At 32.1% G+C, this 21911-nt stretch overlaps 1 protein-coding gene across 1 annotated transcript in view; it reads right to left on the bottom strand.

Annotated features, from left to right (window-relative positions):
* The window catches only part of LOC143917635 (metabotropic glutamate receptor 4-like), a 195678-nt gene that overhangs the window by 100369 nt on the left and 73398 nt on the right, over window positions 1-21911 (bottom strand). The window contains exon 4 of the mRNA XM_077439214.1: window positions 14791-15042. Coding sequence (XP_077295340.1) covers window positions 14791-15042 — 252 coding nt within the window. The remainder of the gene's footprint in view (window positions 1-14790; window positions 15043-21911) is intronic.

Below are 21911 nucleotides of genomic sequence, written 5' to 3' on the forward strand. Positions count from 1 at the left end.
TAATACAATTAATAAAAGCATTTTTATAGAATGCGAATTCATACAAACATCACAGTGACATCTATGGAGAGATTTTTACAGCATTTTATTATAGAAATTTGCGAACCCCAAGACTCTGAATAACTTGATATATACAAGAGATTGGAAAGGTGATGCTAATGTACGGGAACCGTTTCAATGAAAAATTGACAAACTCTAATGGGAAACGATCGACCTGGAGTTGCAAACCAAGGTCTGGCCAACAGCTACTAGTGGGAATCGAACCGTGACAACTCTGCTCGAGAGATAATTTGCTAAGTCCTAGTCCACGTTGCTGGTTAATGTATAGTAAAAAGTGAAGAAATTCCTTTATATTATAGAATCTTAAATATTTGTACATATGTAGTATTAAGTATGGTTTTTGTATCTTTAAATTTTGAAAAACCTTGTTTTTAATCCGTAGTGAAATACAAAAAAATAAAAAAATAAATAAAGACAATACAATTCTGAGATGATAACGTTGTATACAAAAAATTATTTATTATATGTATATCGGACTTTTAATGACTTCGGATATACACCTTAAACTTGCACATATACAATACTTCATTTACAATAAAGAAATCTGACCTTAAATAAGATTTGAAAGACGAAAAATGTACTCAGAGAGGGGCAGTGAAATATTTATATGGCAAATTTCGTATAGAATTATAACTGTAAATCGTATACATAAAACAAATTTTGACAGGTGTATTTTTCAAAGCTAATAATAAAATAAAGCAATATCTCAAATTTCATAAAACTGGAAATAAAATTCGTAAGCATTCACATATATGTATGTACCTATACATATCTTTATATGTATGTTCATAGTCAAAAGCACTATCGAATTCACTAAAGCATGAAATTTAACATATTATGCGTGAAATATGTTCATGTATCCATTTAATTAACTATGTATTTTAATTATTTGTATAACAGTATACAATCCCTTGATATATGTATGTATGTATGTATAAATGTATATATTTTACAAAATTGTAGCACAGACTCACGTGTGTTAATTAAATTAAACTTACCCTTGCAGATACACATACAATAGACATACACCCCTAGAGTGAAAGTATCGCAAAACGAAATCTTGTCTACTTCAGTCCCGAAAACGTTTCGAATGAATATTTAATTTAATCATTAGATCGTCTAATCCTAACCAGAGCTGGGGATTAATACAAAAACTTAGAGTTCGCAGAATGTATTGTTTCAATTCGCACGGTTATTTCCATCGGGAACGACAGCATCGCTTATAATAATCCACCCCCGCGTTTTCCCGCGGCCCTTCGGGTGCGAACTTTTCAATTTTCCTCGGCGACGCTGCCTCTGGAAAAATTTTCAGACCAATTTTCACCGACTCGGGAAATACACGTCGTCGTCGGAAGAAATTTGACGAGTTTTGTGCCCGCGGTAAACTCATCGTTCACCGAACTTGTATAACGGTGTTTATTACCGAGTTTAAGGTGTCGGGGAAATATTCAATTACGCATTTTTTCCCTCCGTGGAAATAAAGTGCAAAATCGATATTCATATATGTATATTCCTAATCGCAAAACACCGATCGACGAAGTTTAATGTGTAAAATTTTAAGTTTTCATGCAAAAATGTGAAATATTAATTGAATTTTCATTTTCATTTGTAAATTTACAAGTACAAACACAAACTTATATGAAAGGTATTCAGAGAAAACTTCTAAATATATGTATATATGTAAGTGTATTGCTACTTTTAATGATACTTCAAACTTTAGAAGTACGATTGGTGCCAAAAATACTTTTCAAATACTGCTACGACACAGTTTTTAAAATAGTGTTACAACACAATTCAATATGCTTTGAAAGTAATTCTCAAAAGTATAATAAAACTATTTTTCAAAAAAAAATGATGGATTTGACCACTTTCGTATCAATAGAACTTTCGTCACTTTTCAACCCTTTAATTAACATTTCAAATACAAAAAAAAAGTGTTGAAATGTGAATAACTTTGTCATCAAATTGATAAGAAATCCAAAAAAATATATAACCTACATTCGATGACAAAAAAAATATATAATTGCGAATTATTCCAACAATATCAGTAATTGGAACATTTCCAAAATATTTTAATACGTTAACGAAGAAACTTTTTTTTACACCACAGCACTTTCTTCACCCTTTAATTAACTTTACAACTACAAAAAAGGGTTGAAATGTGAATAAATTTTGCCGCACATTGACAAGAAATCCAAAATATAATTGAAAATTATTCCAACAATATTTATAATTGAACAATTTCAAATTATTTCAATACGTAAACGTACAAACTTATTTCATCGATTTAAGAAGAAACTCCAAACAAGTATCGGAAACTTGATTTTAATTAAACAAATCTGTTCATAGAAACGCACTTATGATTTTAAAACTTTTCAAACAAGTTTTCACACTCAAAACTTCATCAAGATTTACCGAAAGACATTTTTAATAAGATACAAAAGCTCAATCAATAACATTTTCTAACGTTCAAAGATTTATTTTTACCATTTTCTCTGCAATAAGGTCAAAAGCTACAAAAGCCTCACGTAAAATACTTCAACCTACATACATAGATCACGCGACATTTAAATTTGACTAATTTTTAAAAAGGTCTTTCAATCTAATAACTGTTCAAAATTATTATTTTCTTAATATTATTTTAATTTTTCTTAATAATTTATTTTTTATATCCATTTAAAGTGCAACACCCGCTCTACAATTAATTCAGATAAATAGACCTTTTATAAATTTAACAAAATTTTAAAATTTACATGCTATAAACCGATTCGAATTCGTTCATTGAACTTCATATAAAAAATATGTGCATACGTCGATAAATAGGAAAGCCCCGATCGATTATACTCGCGAAAAATCGTCAAAGCTTTCTTAAAGCTCTTACATATCGATAAATATATACATACGAGCATGAATTTGATAACCTTGTTATATTAAGCTTTGATCGTGCCGTACCACTAGCGATAGTAACGATTATGTCAGAGGAATTGTAGAAATTTGCCGTTGACGTGTAACTCAATTTCAACGTCAAACAGCCGGGTTCGAAATGGCAAAGGTACGAAACGCTAACCCATACACGTATTATTACACGTACGTGTAATAATTTTTGTTTACCTGCCACAATTTAAATACACGTCCATACACACTGACGACATGCGCTATATACAATCCATATATACACTTTTTATGAACTCTTTTTTTTTTCGCATGTGTTTTTATTTCGACGACGAAATCCGGCATATTTTTGCTAAAAGCTTTATCATCGTGTAAACACGGCGATATGCAAACATTCCCCAGTATTTGCTCCAGAGACGCCTAAGCTACAATTTCGCAACACAAGTTTCGCGTTTCACAGCGTAACGTGACGCGGCGCAATTAAGCTCGATTTTGTACTTTGTTTACGAATAGGATAAAAGTTTCCATCCTGTCGTTATTATTTTTGAGTGTGCTTTTATTGAACATAAATGGGTACTCGTTTCCAAGTTGTGCTAATTTTTCAAGTGCTTTTGTTACTCGTTTTGATTTAATTATTCATAATGGAATGATCTTTACTTCTTCGGTTTCTTCTTCTTTCTTATAGCAAACAAATACATACATACATACATATAGCTAGCAGTATGGCTTAATGGTAGCGTGTGTGTTTAGCACCAAGTGATCAGTGGGTTCGATCCGCCATACTGCTGGTTAGATTTGGGGGTATTTGTGACTCCAAATAGATAGTTAATTATTAGAGTTTGGCAATTTTATCTGATCATTGTTGAAACGGCTCCTCAAAATTGGAAAAAAAATAATTTTTCATGTTGTCACAAATCTTCTGTATTTATTGTGTGTATAATTTGCAAAAATTATGTACAAAATATAAATCCATAGATGTCTCAATGGATTAATTATGTAATTAATTAATTATTTAATTGTTATTTCGTGCTATTCAGCTTCTGGAAATACAGTGATTTATGTAATAATAAAATTCTGCATTGTTTGTAATTAATTGTCCAGGAAGGCGCATTGGAGCCTTCCTTTTAAGCTTTTCTCGTATATAACTTTCTCGTATATTCAAAAACATACAATAAACAACATGGTATACATTTTTATAAGTAAATTGATCATTTAAGGAACATATTATTCAATTAACATCGTAGTTTGACAGTTTTTAAAAGTGTCATGGCGATCGCCCGCTTTCTACATAACATTTCAGGGGTGGCACCAGAGAAAAGTAAAAATTATTTTTAAATAAATGTAAAAGCATTTCTCTTGGTGGCGCCGAATAATCAATTATTTAAGTTTAATTAATATAAACATCGTTCATTTTATATTATACATATTTTTGTTGAAACTATACATTACACGTTAATTTAAGATTTCCCAAGGACAGACAAATACAAAAAAGTGGATAAAAATAATCCGCCAACTGAGAAAAAAAACGGATTGGCCACCAACGCCCAACACCTAATAAATAAATCTGTATCAAAATAAAACTTCAATTTCCGTAGTGAATATGTGATGACCCTGATTGTATTCCGTGCGTTTTAGCGTGGTTATGGAGACGTACCTTTATTATAACAATTATCTGTCAAATAACATTATTGAAAATTCGGAACATCTCAATATGTCAGCATTAATAGCCGTGCGCATAATAAGAATATCACATGTATGTCCATACATCTAATTTATATTTTTAAACCATTAAATAACACTCCATTCACTCCAGAATTAAACAAGTACTTTTTGGTTAATTAACACACTTTTTTCATTTCAATTTAACTTCTCCGTATCTCCACAACAGCAATTATGCATCGAGGATCGCTATCGAGTCCGGGGTAGTTGGAGTGAAAGCTTCCCGGTTAGTTGTCTCATTTCCCGGCGGCTGGTTGACTGATTAAAATGCATTCCTGACAATCGGCTTGTGGCACAAGAAGTGCACAAAGCGTCAGACGATAGCCTGGCACCGTCAAAAGCAGTGATTGAACGTGAACAATGGCGGACCAGAGACCTTTCCCCAGTTGGGCCAAGGCTCAGGGAACGCACTCTATTCCGTCTGAATAATCACACGGGGTAATCGAATGCTTCTACGACCAACTTCGAACAGAACTTTTGATTTGCTGGGCCTTTAGTTAAAAGCTATGTAGGTCTCGGTAGCTATTTTCAATGTGCTTGAGGAATCCTTAATTTCTTTGAACGTAAATGGTATAGCATTCAAGCTATAGGTATACGTATTGTAAAGGTTTAAGCTATACGGCCACTAAATTGTAAAGGCGCGTACAATAATCATTTTGTTGAAATTTGAGCTCCATATGTATATGAGCCGTTATATTCGAAAGTGGCATTAGTCCACTCTTCTTCAATTCAAGAAATATTTAAAATTAAAAACGATATTTTAATAACAAATGTACGACAATATCTAATATATAATTTGGAAAGAGACTTTGTATATATGTATGTAACCTTCGTTCGTTGGGTCGTAAATCCGTGACGTCATCGAACAAATAATTTGATTTTTTTCGATTCAAAGTATTCAAAGTCCCCGGGGGCGTAGACGTCAAGGTGAAAGCCCTAGGGGGTGAAGCCCTAGGAGGCGGAGCTTCCGGGGGCGCAGACGCCAGGGGCGAAGCCCTAGGGGGCGGAGTGTCTGGGGGCGCATATGCCGGGGGCAGAGCCCTGAGGGAATTCTGGTATACATATAATTTCGTATACATATATTTTTTTATAAGTGACTTTCTATATATGTTTGTTTGTTCGTGACAGTCAATTTAATAAAAAGCAAATGAGTATTCAAATAAATCTATATAAAATAAAACTATTCAAATAAGTTTAATAAATTGTTTACTTTTAGATTAGTCATGTTTAAGCGGTTTATATTACAAACACCGAGCGAAGCCGGGTAATACAGCTAGTAAACTATAAATATATACAAATAGCTGAACCCGGTATGCGTTGCAATGCCACAATAACGCATACAATTCCCGTTCCCGTTTCTCGATGCGTTTCAATAAGTGAATTTTTCAGTTTCAAATTAATACTTAATAATCAAATTAAATTATAGTATAGGAACGCATACGTGACAGACAGACAAACATTGATTTATATACGTACATATGTATGTAGGATTGTTATGAGTGGTACGTAATTTCAGGTTGGTATGAGTGGTAAGTAATGTATTCTTACGTTGGCATGCGTGCGCGCAAGTTGGTTACCAACGTACACATTTCATTAACTACACACTGGCACTTCATACTTTCGCGTCAATAAAATTACGAATATTATTACTAAGAGTTTTTATCCCGTTTTTTTTTCCACAGTAATCTTACCGGACATGCGTACAACAAATCTTGAAAGTTCCATCGTAATCGGGTCAGTGGTTTAGCAGCCTATTCGAGACAGACAGACAAATTTTGATTTGTATATATACATATACATATGTAGATGTGTAGATTTTTATGATTAGGATTTCAATCAAAAAGATTTTAACGATTGGATTTCAATAAAAATTATGATCCAGGCCTAAACTAATGCAATTAAATATATTACTAAGAGGCTTGGGCCGCGTAAGTACGTATGTAATGATATAAAGGCGGCCTTTACCAAACCTAACACACCGAAACCACGAAATTATCGACTCGGTATTTTCACACCATACATTTTCCTGGCGCTCTCTAATTACTCACCATCCACAGGACCTCTAATATATAGGTACATTGACCTACAGCTACATTTTCAAACGGTAAAAAGACATACGGAAAACGTGTTAAGCTATCCAATATCTCCAGATGAACTAGCTTAACGATTCGACGCCGTAAAATCACCGGAATTGAATTGCGAACAATTCCAACAACTCGCCAAAATACAAACACACATACGTACATACAGAATGGGCCATAAGTGTCAGAGCCATTTGCTTCGTCGATAACTATTTATGCCCCGTAACAAAAATCGAACGATTTTAATTGAAGAGCGTCCTGTAAATTCTGGTTCATTTATGTATGTATGTGAACTATCGGCTATGAAAATTTACAACCTGTTCACAGCAACTTTAGTACTAACTACAAAAACAAAACCTGAAGTTTATAGACATCGACTTTATCGCCTGAAAAATAAATAACGTACAGCCAAATCCCACGAAACAGTGGTGCCAAACTTTAAATGAATTTTCTGGAAAACAGTTTAATTTAACGGCTCATTATTTATCTTGTAGTATTTTTCGATTTTCAAATCCTTTTTATTATTTAGAAATTATTTTCACAATACATCTTATATCTATTTTAATAGCTACTGATCTACCGATCATATTCTTTTTTACAATTTTAATTCAATTTTGTTAGTGATCATAGTATTATATTATTCTAATGTTAATGTAGAGCATAATAGGAAAAAGGGCTCAAAAACCTATTCACAATTCTTATAAATGCTCATAATATATCTAATATATAATATTAATTAAAGACTCTCTTAAGTCGATGACCTAAAGCAGATTGTGTTTAGGTAATCTGTGTTTATACCTGAAGGGTATAGACATTTTGTTGTAATCATCGAGACTCTTCACAAGACGTTTGTTAGTATGGTTATCAGTGATTCTGTCATAGAATCTACTGATTAGTTATCTTGTAGTATGAATATCGCTTAACCGTGGTAAAAGTTCATTTTTGATATTATAAGTACATAATAAAAATTAAGCACATAATCGATTAACATTGAGTTAGTTGAAATAGAACTTGTAGAATATTATTAAACACAGTTGAACTGATTCAATACGAAATATTTATTTTTAATTGGATATATTTCATCGAACATTTAAACTCGCCTTTTACAGATCGCTCTAAATAACGAGTGTACAAATACAGATACAATACAATCAATATACTTATAAGCATTTATACAAATGCGAATTCATACCATCATCCACAGTGACATATATGAAGAAATATTTGCAGCACTTTTATACTCAAATTGGCAAACCTCAAGACGTTGAATAACTTGAAATTATCAAAAGAGATAGGAAAAGGGATGCCAATTTTTTTTAACAGGAACCGTTTCAATGAAAATCAGAAAAATTGGCAAACTCTCATAGGAAACGATCAACCTGGAGTCACAAACCAAGGTCTGGCCAGCAGCGTGACTCTAGTGGGAGTTGAATCCGTGACCACTCTGTTCGAAAGCATAATATGCTAACCACCAGTTCACGCTGCCGGTTACATTAAATCTGTACATTTGTATAATTAGCCCGTTATGGATATATCGTACAAATTTTTGGCTTTAATTATTATTATTATTTTATTATGTAAAAAAACTGTTGTTAATAAAGTTTTTTAAAAACTAACCTCTTCTAAGTTTTTTATATAATATTAAGAAATATAAAAATAATTATATCATAAAAAAACTGTAGTAAAAAAAAATGTATATAAAAATAACCTAATGTACTTAATTATAAAAAATAATTATTAAATAATTAAACAAAATAAAAAGGCAATTTAAACAATATTGCAACAACAAATGTACGACAATATAATCTATTGTTACGTACACCGCGTAAGTGCAATCGGATTAAGCCGAATAGAATCCTAGAGACTGTGTGACCATTTATAATTGGTTTCGAGGATTATATCTAGACTAAGTGCATGTAGGCTAAGCAATGGCGACCGAGTTGGCTGTTATTGGTCCCTTCTCAGAATTGACCAGTACCGTGGGAAGACATATCCGTGCGTGACCATAACAATAGGTAAAAAAATTAGACGTCGAAGATGTCCTGAGAGATCTATCCCTTAAAAGGCGATATCAATTCATTCTGGACTGAGCACTGCCAGTGCGCGTATCTCCTTAATCATCAATAAATGCTGTGAAACGACTTTAGCCTTTTACTTGGATCCTCCACCCACCCGTACGCAACACTATAAATATATAAAATGTATGGGATTTAATGATTAGGAATTCAATGATTGGGATTTCAATCAAAGTTATGATCCCAGCTAAAACTAATATATATAAATACATGACTAATAGGATTGGGCCGCGTTAGTACGTATGCATGTAATGATCTAAAGGCAAATTTTATAAAATATAGAGTGAAAAAAGAAAAATTTATAGGCGTTTAAGCAACTAAAATCTGACAGAGCGAGATGGTGGCGAAAAGGGATATAAAGTAAGAAGAGGCTAAAACGAACAATTTGGACGATCAGTCTGAACTATCAATTCGGACAATTGACGTCAAGAAGAAATATGTCAGAGTATTTTCAAACGTGTCTATTACGATTTTTTTTAACCATTTACGATGGCGGAAGTCATTTCCACATATATTGATGACCAAACTGAATAAAATGGCAGAGTTTGAAAACGATCGGATAAGAACCCAAATGAGTATTTAAATAATAAGTTAGTAATAAGTGAAAGTAAGAAGAGGTTATTAAAAAGCAAAATATTCGGAAGATTCGGAACTTATCGAATCTTGCCTTATTAAACTCGCCTGAAAGATCAAACTCAATTTTAATAATTACCATTTTAATAATTGCATCTGTGCACATCGAACGGTTACCCGTCATCTGATGTGCAATCTATCATTCGAAAAGACGAGAATTGCATTTAAAGCAGCCGTCCGTTAATATGTCGTTCAATTTGTCTGGCGATTTTAGAGCGGATGCACCGCATCCGTTGGTTGCGACGCGATAACATTTGAAATTATAGCGGTGCAATTAAACTAATTCCCGCTTTTCCCGTTTCTGTTCCCGTTTTTTTTTCACAGTAATATTTTCGAAGATGCATACAAAAAATCCTGAAAGTTCCATCGTAATCGGTTCAGTGTTTTAGGAGCCTATTCGAGACACACAGACAGACTTAAATATATACATACATATATAGAAGATATCATATTTTCAATTACATAATTATTTAACAATTCAAAAGCGAAAAAATACACCGTACTTTTTTAAAAACCATTTTAAAAGAAATTTTGAAATTCTTAAAACTTTCAACCCATATATGTATGTATGTATGTATGTACGTTGCTAAAATTCTTTGTCAATACAAGACATAACACAAAGATCCAGCATATACTTAAATGAAAATTTTGTCAATTGAAAAATTATTCCTTTAACTATGAGCCTACCTCTATATAAATACATACAGACATATATGTATGTTCATATATACATATAAAATAAAACTTGCACGAGGTTGTTCCGTCGTTCTTCACATGCGGCCAAGCTAACGAACCAAATTAAGTTTACACGTGCTTCCACTGCACAGGTAACATACCTATGTATGTACGTATGTACTACGTATGTATATTGGGCACGTTTATTGGGTACGTACGTATGTATATTGGGGACGTTTCTAGAAAATGTGCGGTTGAAGCATCAGCAATTGGACAATGGAAGTGATCATCAATTTTGATCGATGGCACAAGGTATTACATGCACAAATTGCATGTGCAATATCAGCATGAGGCCAAAATCCACAGATAGCATGCTGTTCGATATGGTAGATACCGGAAAATGACCCGTTACAGCATTCGGATTTCCTCCTCCTCATCCCTTTCCCCTTCTAATGACCCTATCTCTTCTTTTGGTCGGTAATTCTCCAGCTCATACGTGCTGTATTCTCTCGGGTCGATTAAAGTGACCATTCCCGTAAAGATTAGTCTGCAGATAAATTGTTATATCTTGGAATTTTTCTAAAAAGCAATTTTGGTTTGGTTAATGACTTCGATAATGCATTTGGCAGTTTTTGTTCTTTAAAAGATTCTCGTAAACGAAGTCAAACCGTTTGCCTCTCACTTGGTATGTTGTAGGTACTTTGCGGAAATTGTTTCCATCAGTGTGTTAAAGGTTTACATACATTAAATGATAAAATAGATGTTTCAGCAGATTTTGATACTACATATTGTATTACATACCACATATTAAGTCACTTTCTTATAACGAAAGATTGAAAAAAACGAATCTCACTACACTGGAGAAGAATAAGAGACGACTTAATCGAAGTCTTTAAAATACTAGATAATCATTATAAATATCATATGTCCAATCTTTTTTACATTCAACGAAAACACTCACCTCAGAGGTCACTCATTTAGACTCTAAAAACAAAAATCTAATAAATTGATCAGAGATTCCTTCTTTTCAAACAGAGTGGTTTCAGTTTGGAATAGTCTTCCCAATGAAATTGTAATTTCTGTTAACCTTAATATTTTTAAGAAAAAGCTTGATGCATTTCTTAAACTTAAAGGATGTCTGTAATTCTTCTTTCTGTATCTTGTTTACTGTTTTTCTCTCTTATTTTTAATTTACGATTGCCATTTTGAATGTATTTTTTTTCTCTCATTTAATGTACATACATATACGTATAAATCAAACTTCTTGGGTCTATCGGCTTTGCCACCTTCCCCAAGTATATTAAATAAATAAATAAATATTTCCAAAAGTTTGCAATTCAGTGTCTTTATAAAAAAAAACGTTTTTGGTATTTTTGTTTAATGTCACTTTTCCATTTACGTCAATATAACGTTTCATATAACGATTTTTTCGCCATATTTATTTAAGTGTATGCTTTTTTATGTATGAATTAGGGAGACCAATTTACAATTAACTTGTAATCCGATCGTTTTTTTACCAATTTTCGGTACACCGGTAAATAATCAGATTTTCAATTTCAAATACATTTTATCAAACGCTAATAAACATCACATATTTTATACTCAGATTGCCTAAAATAAAATGAAATCTTTATAAATTCAATAAAGTACTAAAGAAATATTTGTGTTTTTACTCGTCATTTAAGAAAATAACAGGGGAGGAAAACAAAAGGTATTTCAAGTAATTTTTTCAATTTTATTTCAGTTCATGAAAAAGTAATTTTCTTTCTCACAATTTCTTTATTATTTTTTTCCATATGTATGGAGAGTTTATATTTTTCTATATAGTTTATAGCTTATATGAAAATAATAGCCAAATATGAAAAATTAATATTAATTATAATGAAAAATGATCGTTGTTCAAAAATACATACTCGATAATAATTTTATCATTTCAATATTGAACTATTTACCAAAAATAAAGGATAATAGCTAAATGCATTTTAATAGTTTTAGGCTCTTTGATAAGTGATATAAAAATCATAGTATGAATACTTTGAAAGATAAATAATTTGTATGTCATTCAACATTCATTTAATTGAATGAAACCTATTATGAGAGCCGTTTGAGATTTATTTTAATACCAAAAAGTTATTTAAATCTAATTTTGCTACATTTATTGTATTTATCTGACAAAAAAATAGCATGAAAAGCGATTTTTTGCCAACGTAAAGATTTAACCAGATTTGATATGACATGAGCGTTTTTTATATTAATGGAATAAAATTCCAGACAGTCGAAAATAAAATAAAATAATTCGATGAAACGAATCTGATATAAAATATGAAACTTGATAGGATCGCATCAAATGATAGGTAACTCTTAACGTTATTTTATAAAATAAACCCGATTACAAAAAATGTTTCATGGTATACAAGTTGACTAAATTCGAATTTATCGCATCATAAATTCCGATGAAAAGAAATACCACAGAACCTGATACAAATATATCCTAAACATTAAGCATATTTTGAACATTCTATCGACTTGGGAGATAAAGTTTCCAAACAACGTCGAATTTCGACAACTTTTTCGCACGCGAATACAAAAGCTCACACGAGTGACTTGACTTTACATCGGAAATTTATTTTTTCACAAACACTTGCCGATCTATAATGGCGATTTCGTCAAGTTCACATACAGAGTGGGCCAGAAACTTCAAAATGAACATATTAACTGAAAAATAAATACTCACTAGTTACACAAAATCCAACGAATTAGATACCTCTATACGACAAAGTCGTTTTTTTGAAAAGAAAGTCACTCAGCTGAACTCAACACGTCGTCGAACATTGTTCATGTGTAGCGTCCTTCAGAATTATAAGATAATGTTATCCTTCAACTCCTGAATAGTTTGAGAATATTTCCACATCAAGAAATCTTACGCTGATAAACCAGACAATCTAGTAAATCTATAGATAATCTAATAAAGAGTACAATCCTAGAAATACATCTAATATGAGATATGTCAAGTTGCGGGAACATTTCTGGAATGGCCTAGCATATGTATCTCAAGAAAAATCAGATTTGATGATAGAAAACTATGCTGAGCCATTAAGAAAAAATGCTTTTTGCACTTTCTGAATTGTTAGAGAGTCATTTGCTTAAATACAGATTAAACACAATCGAAAATTAGAAAAAATCCTTTTTGCACTTTCTCAGTTACTAGAGAGTAATTTGCTTCATGCAGATCCAATACAATCGCATTATACTCTAGCTTGCTTCTCACAAGCGATTTGAAAAGCAAGCGAGAAGACAAAGGGTTAGAGAATAACCTAGCATATATCAAGACAAATCAGAGTTGATGACGGAAAATTATGCTGAGCCATTAAGAAAAAATGCTTTTTGCATTATTCCAAGAGAGTAATTTGCTTCATGCAAATTCAACACAATCGCATTATACTTTAGCTTGATTCTTAAAAGTGAGAAGATAAAGGGTTAGAGAATAACCTAGCATAACTCAAGATAAATCAGATTTGATGAGAGGAAATTACATATACCGAGCCATTTAGAAAAGATGCTTTTTGCAGTTTTTTAGTTATTAGACAGGAATTTTCTTCATTCAGATTCAACACAATCGCATTATACTCTAGCTTGCTTCTCACAAGTGATTTGAAAAGCAAGCAAGAAGACAAACGGTTGGAGAATAACGTAGCAAATCTCAAGACAAATCAGAGTTGATGACAGGAAATTATGCTGAGCCATTAAGAAAAAATGCTCTGCACTTTCTCAATTATTAGAGAGTAATTTGCTTCATGCAAATTCAACGCAATCGCATTATACTCCAGCTTGCTTCTCACGAGCGATTTGAAAAGCAAGCGAGAAGACAAAGGGTTAGAGAATAACCTAGCATATATCAAGACAAATCAGAGTTGATGACGGAAAATTATGCTGAGCCATTAAGAAAAAATGCTCTTTGCACTTTCTCAATTATTAGAGAGTAATTTGCTTCATGCAAATTCAACACAATCGCATTATACTCCAGCTTGCTTCTCATGAGCGAGAAGACAAAGGGTTAGAGAATAATCTAGCATATTTGAAGACAAATCAGAGTTGATGACAGGAAATTATGCTGAGCCATTAAGAAAAAAAGGTTTTTGCACTTTCTCAATCATTAGAGAGTAATTTGCTTCATGCAAAATCAACACAATAGCATTATACTTTAGCTTGCTTCTTAAAAGCGAGAAGATAAAGGGCTAGAGAATAACCTAGCATATCTCAAGACAAATCAGATTTGATGAGAGGAAATTATGCTGAGCAATTAAGAAAAAATGCTTTTAGCACATTCTCAATTACTAGAGAGTAATTTGCTTCATGCAGATTCAACAAAGGGATAAAGAATATATCAGCATATGAGTTGATGAAAGGAAATTATACTGAGCCATTAAGAAAAATCATATATTATGTGACACTAACTTCAAAAAATTACTTTGTAATATATGTACGTAACTCTATCCTATTATTTAGTTCGTGAATTAAAATGTACATTTTCTGCTTTCTAACTGTCCAATCGCTTCCACCACACCCGGTACGATACATATCTATCAAATTTAAGCACACACACATCAAACACTACAAGGGCGCGTCGTAATCTGAAAACAATTCAAACAACTCACCGACAAACCACGGGTTCCTCTCGTTGTTATCCACGGTCAGATTGAGAAAGTAAGCCTCAAACCCTTTGACGGGATTAGCCTGAGGTTGGACCGACAGTGTCCCTTCAACTTCCGGTTCACTGCCATCGCTGACCAGACTCCTAGCACTCCATCCATCCGAGCCGATCCAAGAAAAAGCTCCAGTGGCGTTCGACCTTCTCACGGCTCGCATCACTTCGGCTACTTCTTGATCCGAGCCGAATATGATCACGCCTGGAAGAAATGGAAAAAGGGACAAAATTCAATATGTGCGCATACATTACAAACAAGCTCCCGAGGAGAGAGTAGGTAGGTTGCTCCAGGATCGTTAGACTGAGAATTATTGTCCTTTCTGCGGCAAGGATATGTATCAAATTCTCTATAGATGTCACCGAGCATCGATCCCCGGAGACTTGTTACAAATCCCCTTGCAGGCATTCTGAGGTTCAACGCTTCGCCGTCAAATAAAGCTAAACAGAACAGTAGATATACATACATAAATGCCCACACGCACACATGGTGATATTTTCCAAGATGTGCGTTTAGCATAATTTGTATCTGAAGGACGACAACGTTGGGAGGTAAGCCGGTCCTTTTATTTTTTTATATGTAGAAGAAAAGCTCCGTTTTATGTCGTATAATATTTTCGAAAGAGACTTTACCTACCTCGTTTTCCGACCGCCGCAAAATATTACGATCTAATAATGTAAAGATGAAAGATGGACTCCATCATGCCCGCATAAAAGATATTTTCAATATTGAAATTCGGGGTTGCGCCAAGTCCTTGCGTTTGACATTGTTGACCTCTATGTATAAATACAATCGATGATAGTGGTAAATATTTTATTTGAAATTTAAGGTCGACATTTTTTTACATATTACATATAATAAATCTAACATATTTCATATCACGTAAGGCCGGCAGTATAGCTCAGTGGTTGCGTTTATGTTTAGCACCGAGAGGTTACCGGATTCGATCCCGTGCTGATCTTTAATGATGCTGGTCAAACCTTGATCGTTTCTTATCAGAGTTTGCCAATTTATCTGATTTCATTGTTAAAACGGTTCCAATCAAATTGGCAAAAACCATCCTAGCCACTATGTCACAAATATCTGAATTTGATATATGTATAGTAAAAATTTATGCACAAGTCTAAATCAATAGATGTGTCTATGGATTAATTGAATAATTAATTAATTGTTAATTTCATGTTCTGCAGCCTACAGCGAAATGCAGTGATTTATGTAATAAAAAATGCTGCAATGTTTGTAATTAATTGTGTAGGAAGGCGAATTGGGGTTAACCTGTTAGGCCTTCTTGGTATATATCTATGTAAAATAAAATAAAATATCAGATGCAATAGTGAGAGTAAATAAATTGAAACGGCAATGGGTGGGCTACGTAGCTAGAAGACCAGACGATATGTAGATGGACGAAAGAAGTACTCGAATGGTACCCAAGAGAATGTAAAATGGTGCAAGGAGGGCCAGAGGGGGGATGGGTGGGTCAAATCAGAAAATTGGGTTGGATGAGATAAATGAGAATTGCTCAAAACAGAAACGAATGGAAGCGTGTTCTAGAGGCCTTCATCCATCTTTATTTTTGTAGTGAGTTTAAATTCAATTAAAACAGCTTTCAATCAAATAAATTATATACTATTTTCATAAATAATGTAAATTATATATTAATTTAAGAATATATCACATTAACTTGGTGATATCGATAGCAGTAATATTCATCGTCAATTTACAGCATATCCGTATTTTTTTTGCTTTTTTTACAATCGTTTTTCAAATATATTTTTTTATGGAATTTTCTTTATTTTCGTAGGGATAAAACGATGCTTTTTACAGCCGAAATCGTAAAAAGAGTTACAACCTTGTTTAGTGACTGACCTTTTCGCGCAGTGGAATCGACGTACCATTTTAATCAACGGAAGTAATTGATTTTGGGAAGAAAAAAAAAATTACGAGGTCAAAGTGAATAATGCAAATTTCACGGGCAGAGCTGCGTACAAAGTACGCGAAAAGGTAAAAAATAAAATAAAAGCAACACATCAAATACAATTTTCATACGTAATTGTTATTATTTAGAGTGCTAAATGCATATAAAGGCGAAAAAAAGTATTAAAAGCCAGCTTTATTGCTACTGTTGGTATGCATAGGCGACTTTCACATTACTGTCTGAGGTTAACGAAATGGCTTATAAAACCTTATCCAGCTTATAAAAATATAACCTTAAGCGTTGAATCTTTTACGCCCTCACCGTGGAATAATCCCAAATGCAAAGACGGGATTGTGAAACAAATTATACACGAAACATGCAAATTGATTTTTTTTTTCTTTCTTTTTTTTTTCATCTTTCTCCTATACATACATATATTGTGGTGATTTTATACGAATGTGGGTGTTCTTATAGTACACAAGGGTATTAATAAATCCTTTTTCAGTCGAAACTCGCTTTTGTCGCGGTCAACGAATAGATATCGTCCACAACTTTGTGTCCCAAGTGGCTAATTTGAAAGCTCAGTGTATTTAGACATTTTTAGAATTGGACGTATGAAATGAGATTCTACACGATTAGTAGAATTATATGTATATATTATATGTATGCATGTACATATATAACATATAATTGAGTCACAGTCACGTATTTAATTTTGATTTTTCAGCTTTTAATTTGATTTCAACGAGAGAAAACCACAGAAAATTTTGTTTTTTTAAGATACTAACTTTGATACAAAAATTTGATCATTTATTTTTCGAAAAGACCAATGAAAATATCATATTTCAATTGAATATTTTTTCAGTTTGAATTATTTCTTTCTCAAAAAAAAGTATAATACCTCATGTTAAAATGTAACAGAATTATTATATAAATGATAAATGTCATTTGTATTTACTAAATGATATTGTAAAAATGAAATGCGATATTGCAAAAAAACAATTTGGACGAAAAACAGCTGAAGTTTTGTCGTTTTTATTTTGTATCCTTTTGAAATCTTTATTTTATTATTATTATGGACGAGTATTTTTACAGGCTTAATTTTCGGAGTAATATTTTTTTTAAATATACAAGATAGCTTCATTATGAAATATTATTATTATGATTTAACGAGTGAATTTTTGAATTAATGGTGTATATATCTTATTTAAATTTTAAATGTGGTGATAATTAAAATTTAAGTTCAAATTAAGACATAAAAGGGCAACGTAATTAGTTTTCATCACACCTAAAATAAGGACGTAATAAATTATAATACACAATATTTTTTTAAATATATAAAATAATGCAACTATAAATGAAGTAGTTTTAAGTCTATTTTTTGCTTAGTAATTTATCGTATGCATTTCAATATTGAATCGGTATATAAAACTCTCCGTGTTCAGTTTTGTTTCTGTATCCATAAATCTCTTATAATGAGGGTTTGAATGTTCTCCATATTTTCGAACAGAGCCGTGGAATCAAAAAATAGCGAAAAGACACGGAAAAAGTGTTAAAAGCGTTCTAAACTCGACGCACAATGTATTGCGAGGTATTTCAAGATATTTTTTCAATGGAAATAGAAGCAAAACATAAATTTCCTCCGAGTGTATAAATCTCGCATTTTCGCAGTAGGCGTGACATGAAAATCCTCATATCCATCTCGAGAGTGCTCAATACGTCCTTTGTTTGCGTTTCTAAAACGTTATGATTTATTTTCACCGCTTGATTTATTTCTATTATATTCGCAAAGAATGCGAAAACTGTCAGTTTCAATACGTGACGCGCTTAATCTAAATAATATATTTAAAAAGGCAATTCCACGTCGATCAAGCACTCTTAAAATGACACAATACAAATAAAAGAGGTTTGTAAAAACACATAATACGACCGTTTAATAAATTTGATTATTTTTTATTATATGCAATTTTATCACAGACTATATTTTTTAATACAAGCTTTGTATTATAATATAATATTTCAATATATTCCGTGGGTATTATTCGGTTTTGGTATTGAATCAAAAGATCAATGGCTAATCCTTTTTTATTCGACCGATGGGATGCTTTAAGGGTAAGAAAATTGCAAAAGAATGAGGTCGTAGTTCAAAAGGAAAAGGTTGGGCGTGTTATGAACGGCTTTTGAAACGATTATATTGAACGGAATATGTATAATATATATATTTTTTTTTATGTATATAAGGTATAAAAGTTTGATTCGAAATTGAAGTATACGAGCATACGTACGATGATGCAATACTATTAAGCGATTTAGAGATTTTTTGGGGTTCCATTTTCATATTTTTCAATTCGATTCGAAACATTAGAACAATTCTGAACAGTCTGAATCAAAAGGGTAGTATACGTAAGCTATGGAGTTTGACGTTTTTATTAAAATATACGTGTGCAAGCATTTGACATTGCTTATATGCCGTGTGAATTCTTTCGGAAACGGTTTCCCTATTCGTTTTATTTATTTCGCAATAAACAAACATAACAGGAGCACAAAATAATAAAAAAACCGAACGTTTGGAATCGCTGCCTTCACCATATACGTACATACATTCATATGTACATATGTATATTATCTATACTCCTATGTGTACAAGGTGGTTCCCAATTAATTGAAAATATTTTGTTTTTAAATATTATGGCATAACCACAGTTTATTTGTAGTATTTATTTAGATTGAGATAATTCTGAAATTAAATTGCGAACGTAAGATGATGACATATAAAAACAAAGACTATCAATTCAAGCTTCTTCGTGAGTTTATAGATGATAAAATAGTTCAGAGTTGTACCCAAACGAATGGACAAAAGATTAGTTCGAATGGTACCCAAGAGAATGAAGAAGAAATCAAGAAAAGCCGAATGAACTTTAAGTGGATGAACCAAAAAAAAAAACTTATAAACGATACGAACTGACTTTGATTGGATGCGACACATCGTTATCTCACTTATCCCACAGAATAGCATTAAATTATACTTGTATTATCATTGGATGGATTGATGTGAATCCTCAATAGACGCAATAATTACTATAGGATCAGGTTTTCGAGAGGTTTTTACACATACATATTTCATTACAAAAAGGTTATAAATTACATTTAAAGTGAACTGATTATGCTTGTAATTATAAAAATGATCTACGTACACATGTGTAATATTAACATCAAAAGCTTATCGTTTTGATTATATTTCTATGTACATATGTCCATATATAATATTTTAAACAAGATGACGTACATATCAGAGGCGTGTAGTGACATTTGAAACGGGGGACTAGGTATGGACTAAAAATATATACTTTTTTAAATTTTAAATATTTGAATTATAATGATCTTTATTGAGATAATAAGTATAATATTTCTTTTTTATGCTAACAGAAATATCCTACCTTAGTAGCCTACCTTTTTTTATTTACATCTTGTTTGTCTTAACTAAATCTTCTGAATGACTTGTCAAGCAATCGATCAAGAATGAAACATTCCATGGCCTTGTTATTTATTTTCACACGCTCCATACTAATTTGTTCTGAGCGAATTGTATTGCAAGACTATTCCTTTGTCATATTTTTACTCAAGAAATTCTGTGTTAATTTTATTTTATTTCATAGAAAATGAACACTCGTCTTTACATATTGCTCCAAAGCGACGAGTCCAATTAAACATATACTATACAACCAACCAATATATGTATATTTAAGCATTTTATACAATGCAAATTTTATAACAACATCCACAGTGATATCTATGGAGAAATTTTTGCATCATTTTATAATCAAATTGGTAAACCTCAAGACGCTGAAAGATTAGCAAGAGAGATAGGAAAGAAGAAGCCAATTTCACAGGTACTCTATTAAGACTTGAACCCGTGACCACTCTGCTCGAAAGCATAATATTCTAACCAATAGTCCAAGCCGCTGGAAAATGTGATATTTTAACTAAAAAAAATACTTCAAATGATGTTCCATAGACACAAATCAGAATATTCTTACTGAAAATTATATAAATGCTTGGAGAGGTTAGTAAATTTAAAAAATTCGGCAGTACCGCAAAGGGAACAGAATTGAGACCGCGATTCCGTGCAAGGGAACGACGCGACGAACCATATCATAACAACCCACCTCCACTACCTTGGGTATGACCGATCTCGGTTTTCCAACTTCGCTAATCCAAGTAAACAATATCAATATGGACAACGATTTGAATTTATTATAGTTGATTTGTTGATTTTTTTTTAATTTTGGTAAAAAAATTACTAATTTCTTTAGTCATGCATCATTTTTACATACTTCCTTTGCATTTCACATGGCTTTCGTGTTAGTGGTCATTTTTTATATCTCTTATCTCTTATCCGATCGTTTCCATACTTTGCCATATTACTCATTTTGGTCATCAATATACGTTAATGTATCGTCTGCCATTACGTTGGAGATAAAATATCGGATACAACGCGTTTTAAAAACGGGGCCCGTAAACCTTCCTGACGTTTAATAAGCGTTCGTCCCGTGTCTTCAACCTGTTCGCCTTGATATGGCCATATAAGATTTTAATTGTTTAAACGCCTATAATTTACTCTATATTTTATAAAATTTGCTCTTTAGGTTCTCGTTATCTCTAATATTTAAATATTTATAGTTTTAACTCTCATATGTATATATAAATTTCAAATTTGGTGTCTAGCTTCATGTAATGTAATACACGATATATATTGATTTTTGGCCAAATATGTCAGATCTGACATTTCACTGTATATCTCCTCAGTTGGTTTTATCTGCGAGATAAGTATTCAATAAGAAGTTATGTTGTATCTAATTGTTAATATGATTTACAATAAGCTTAAATACATTTAGTTTTTCACAATAAGCTTAATTCTTATCTTATCTTCGAACTTTCACACTAACTTACTACAATGTTCAAACCTTTGTTCCATCATAGTAAAATATTTTCTTTTTTTTTTTATAAATTCACTTTTGACGGTTTGTTTTAGCACTCAGAATATGAAAAAAAAAATTTCGGTGACTAACAAACCACCTAGTATGTGTGGGCAATATGACACGCCCGTATACAACAGGCAATATATTACCCAAAACAGGGGAGAGCAAATGTATGTGAG

This window comes from Arctopsyche grandis, chromosome 10 (genome assembly GCF_051622035.1).
Source record: "Arctopsyche grandis isolate Sample6627 chromosome 10, ASM5162203v2, whole genome shotgun sequence".
NCBI classification, from domain to species: domain Eukaryota; kingdom Metazoa; phylum Arthropoda; class Insecta; order Trichoptera; family Hydropsychidae; genus Arctopsyche; species Arctopsyche grandis.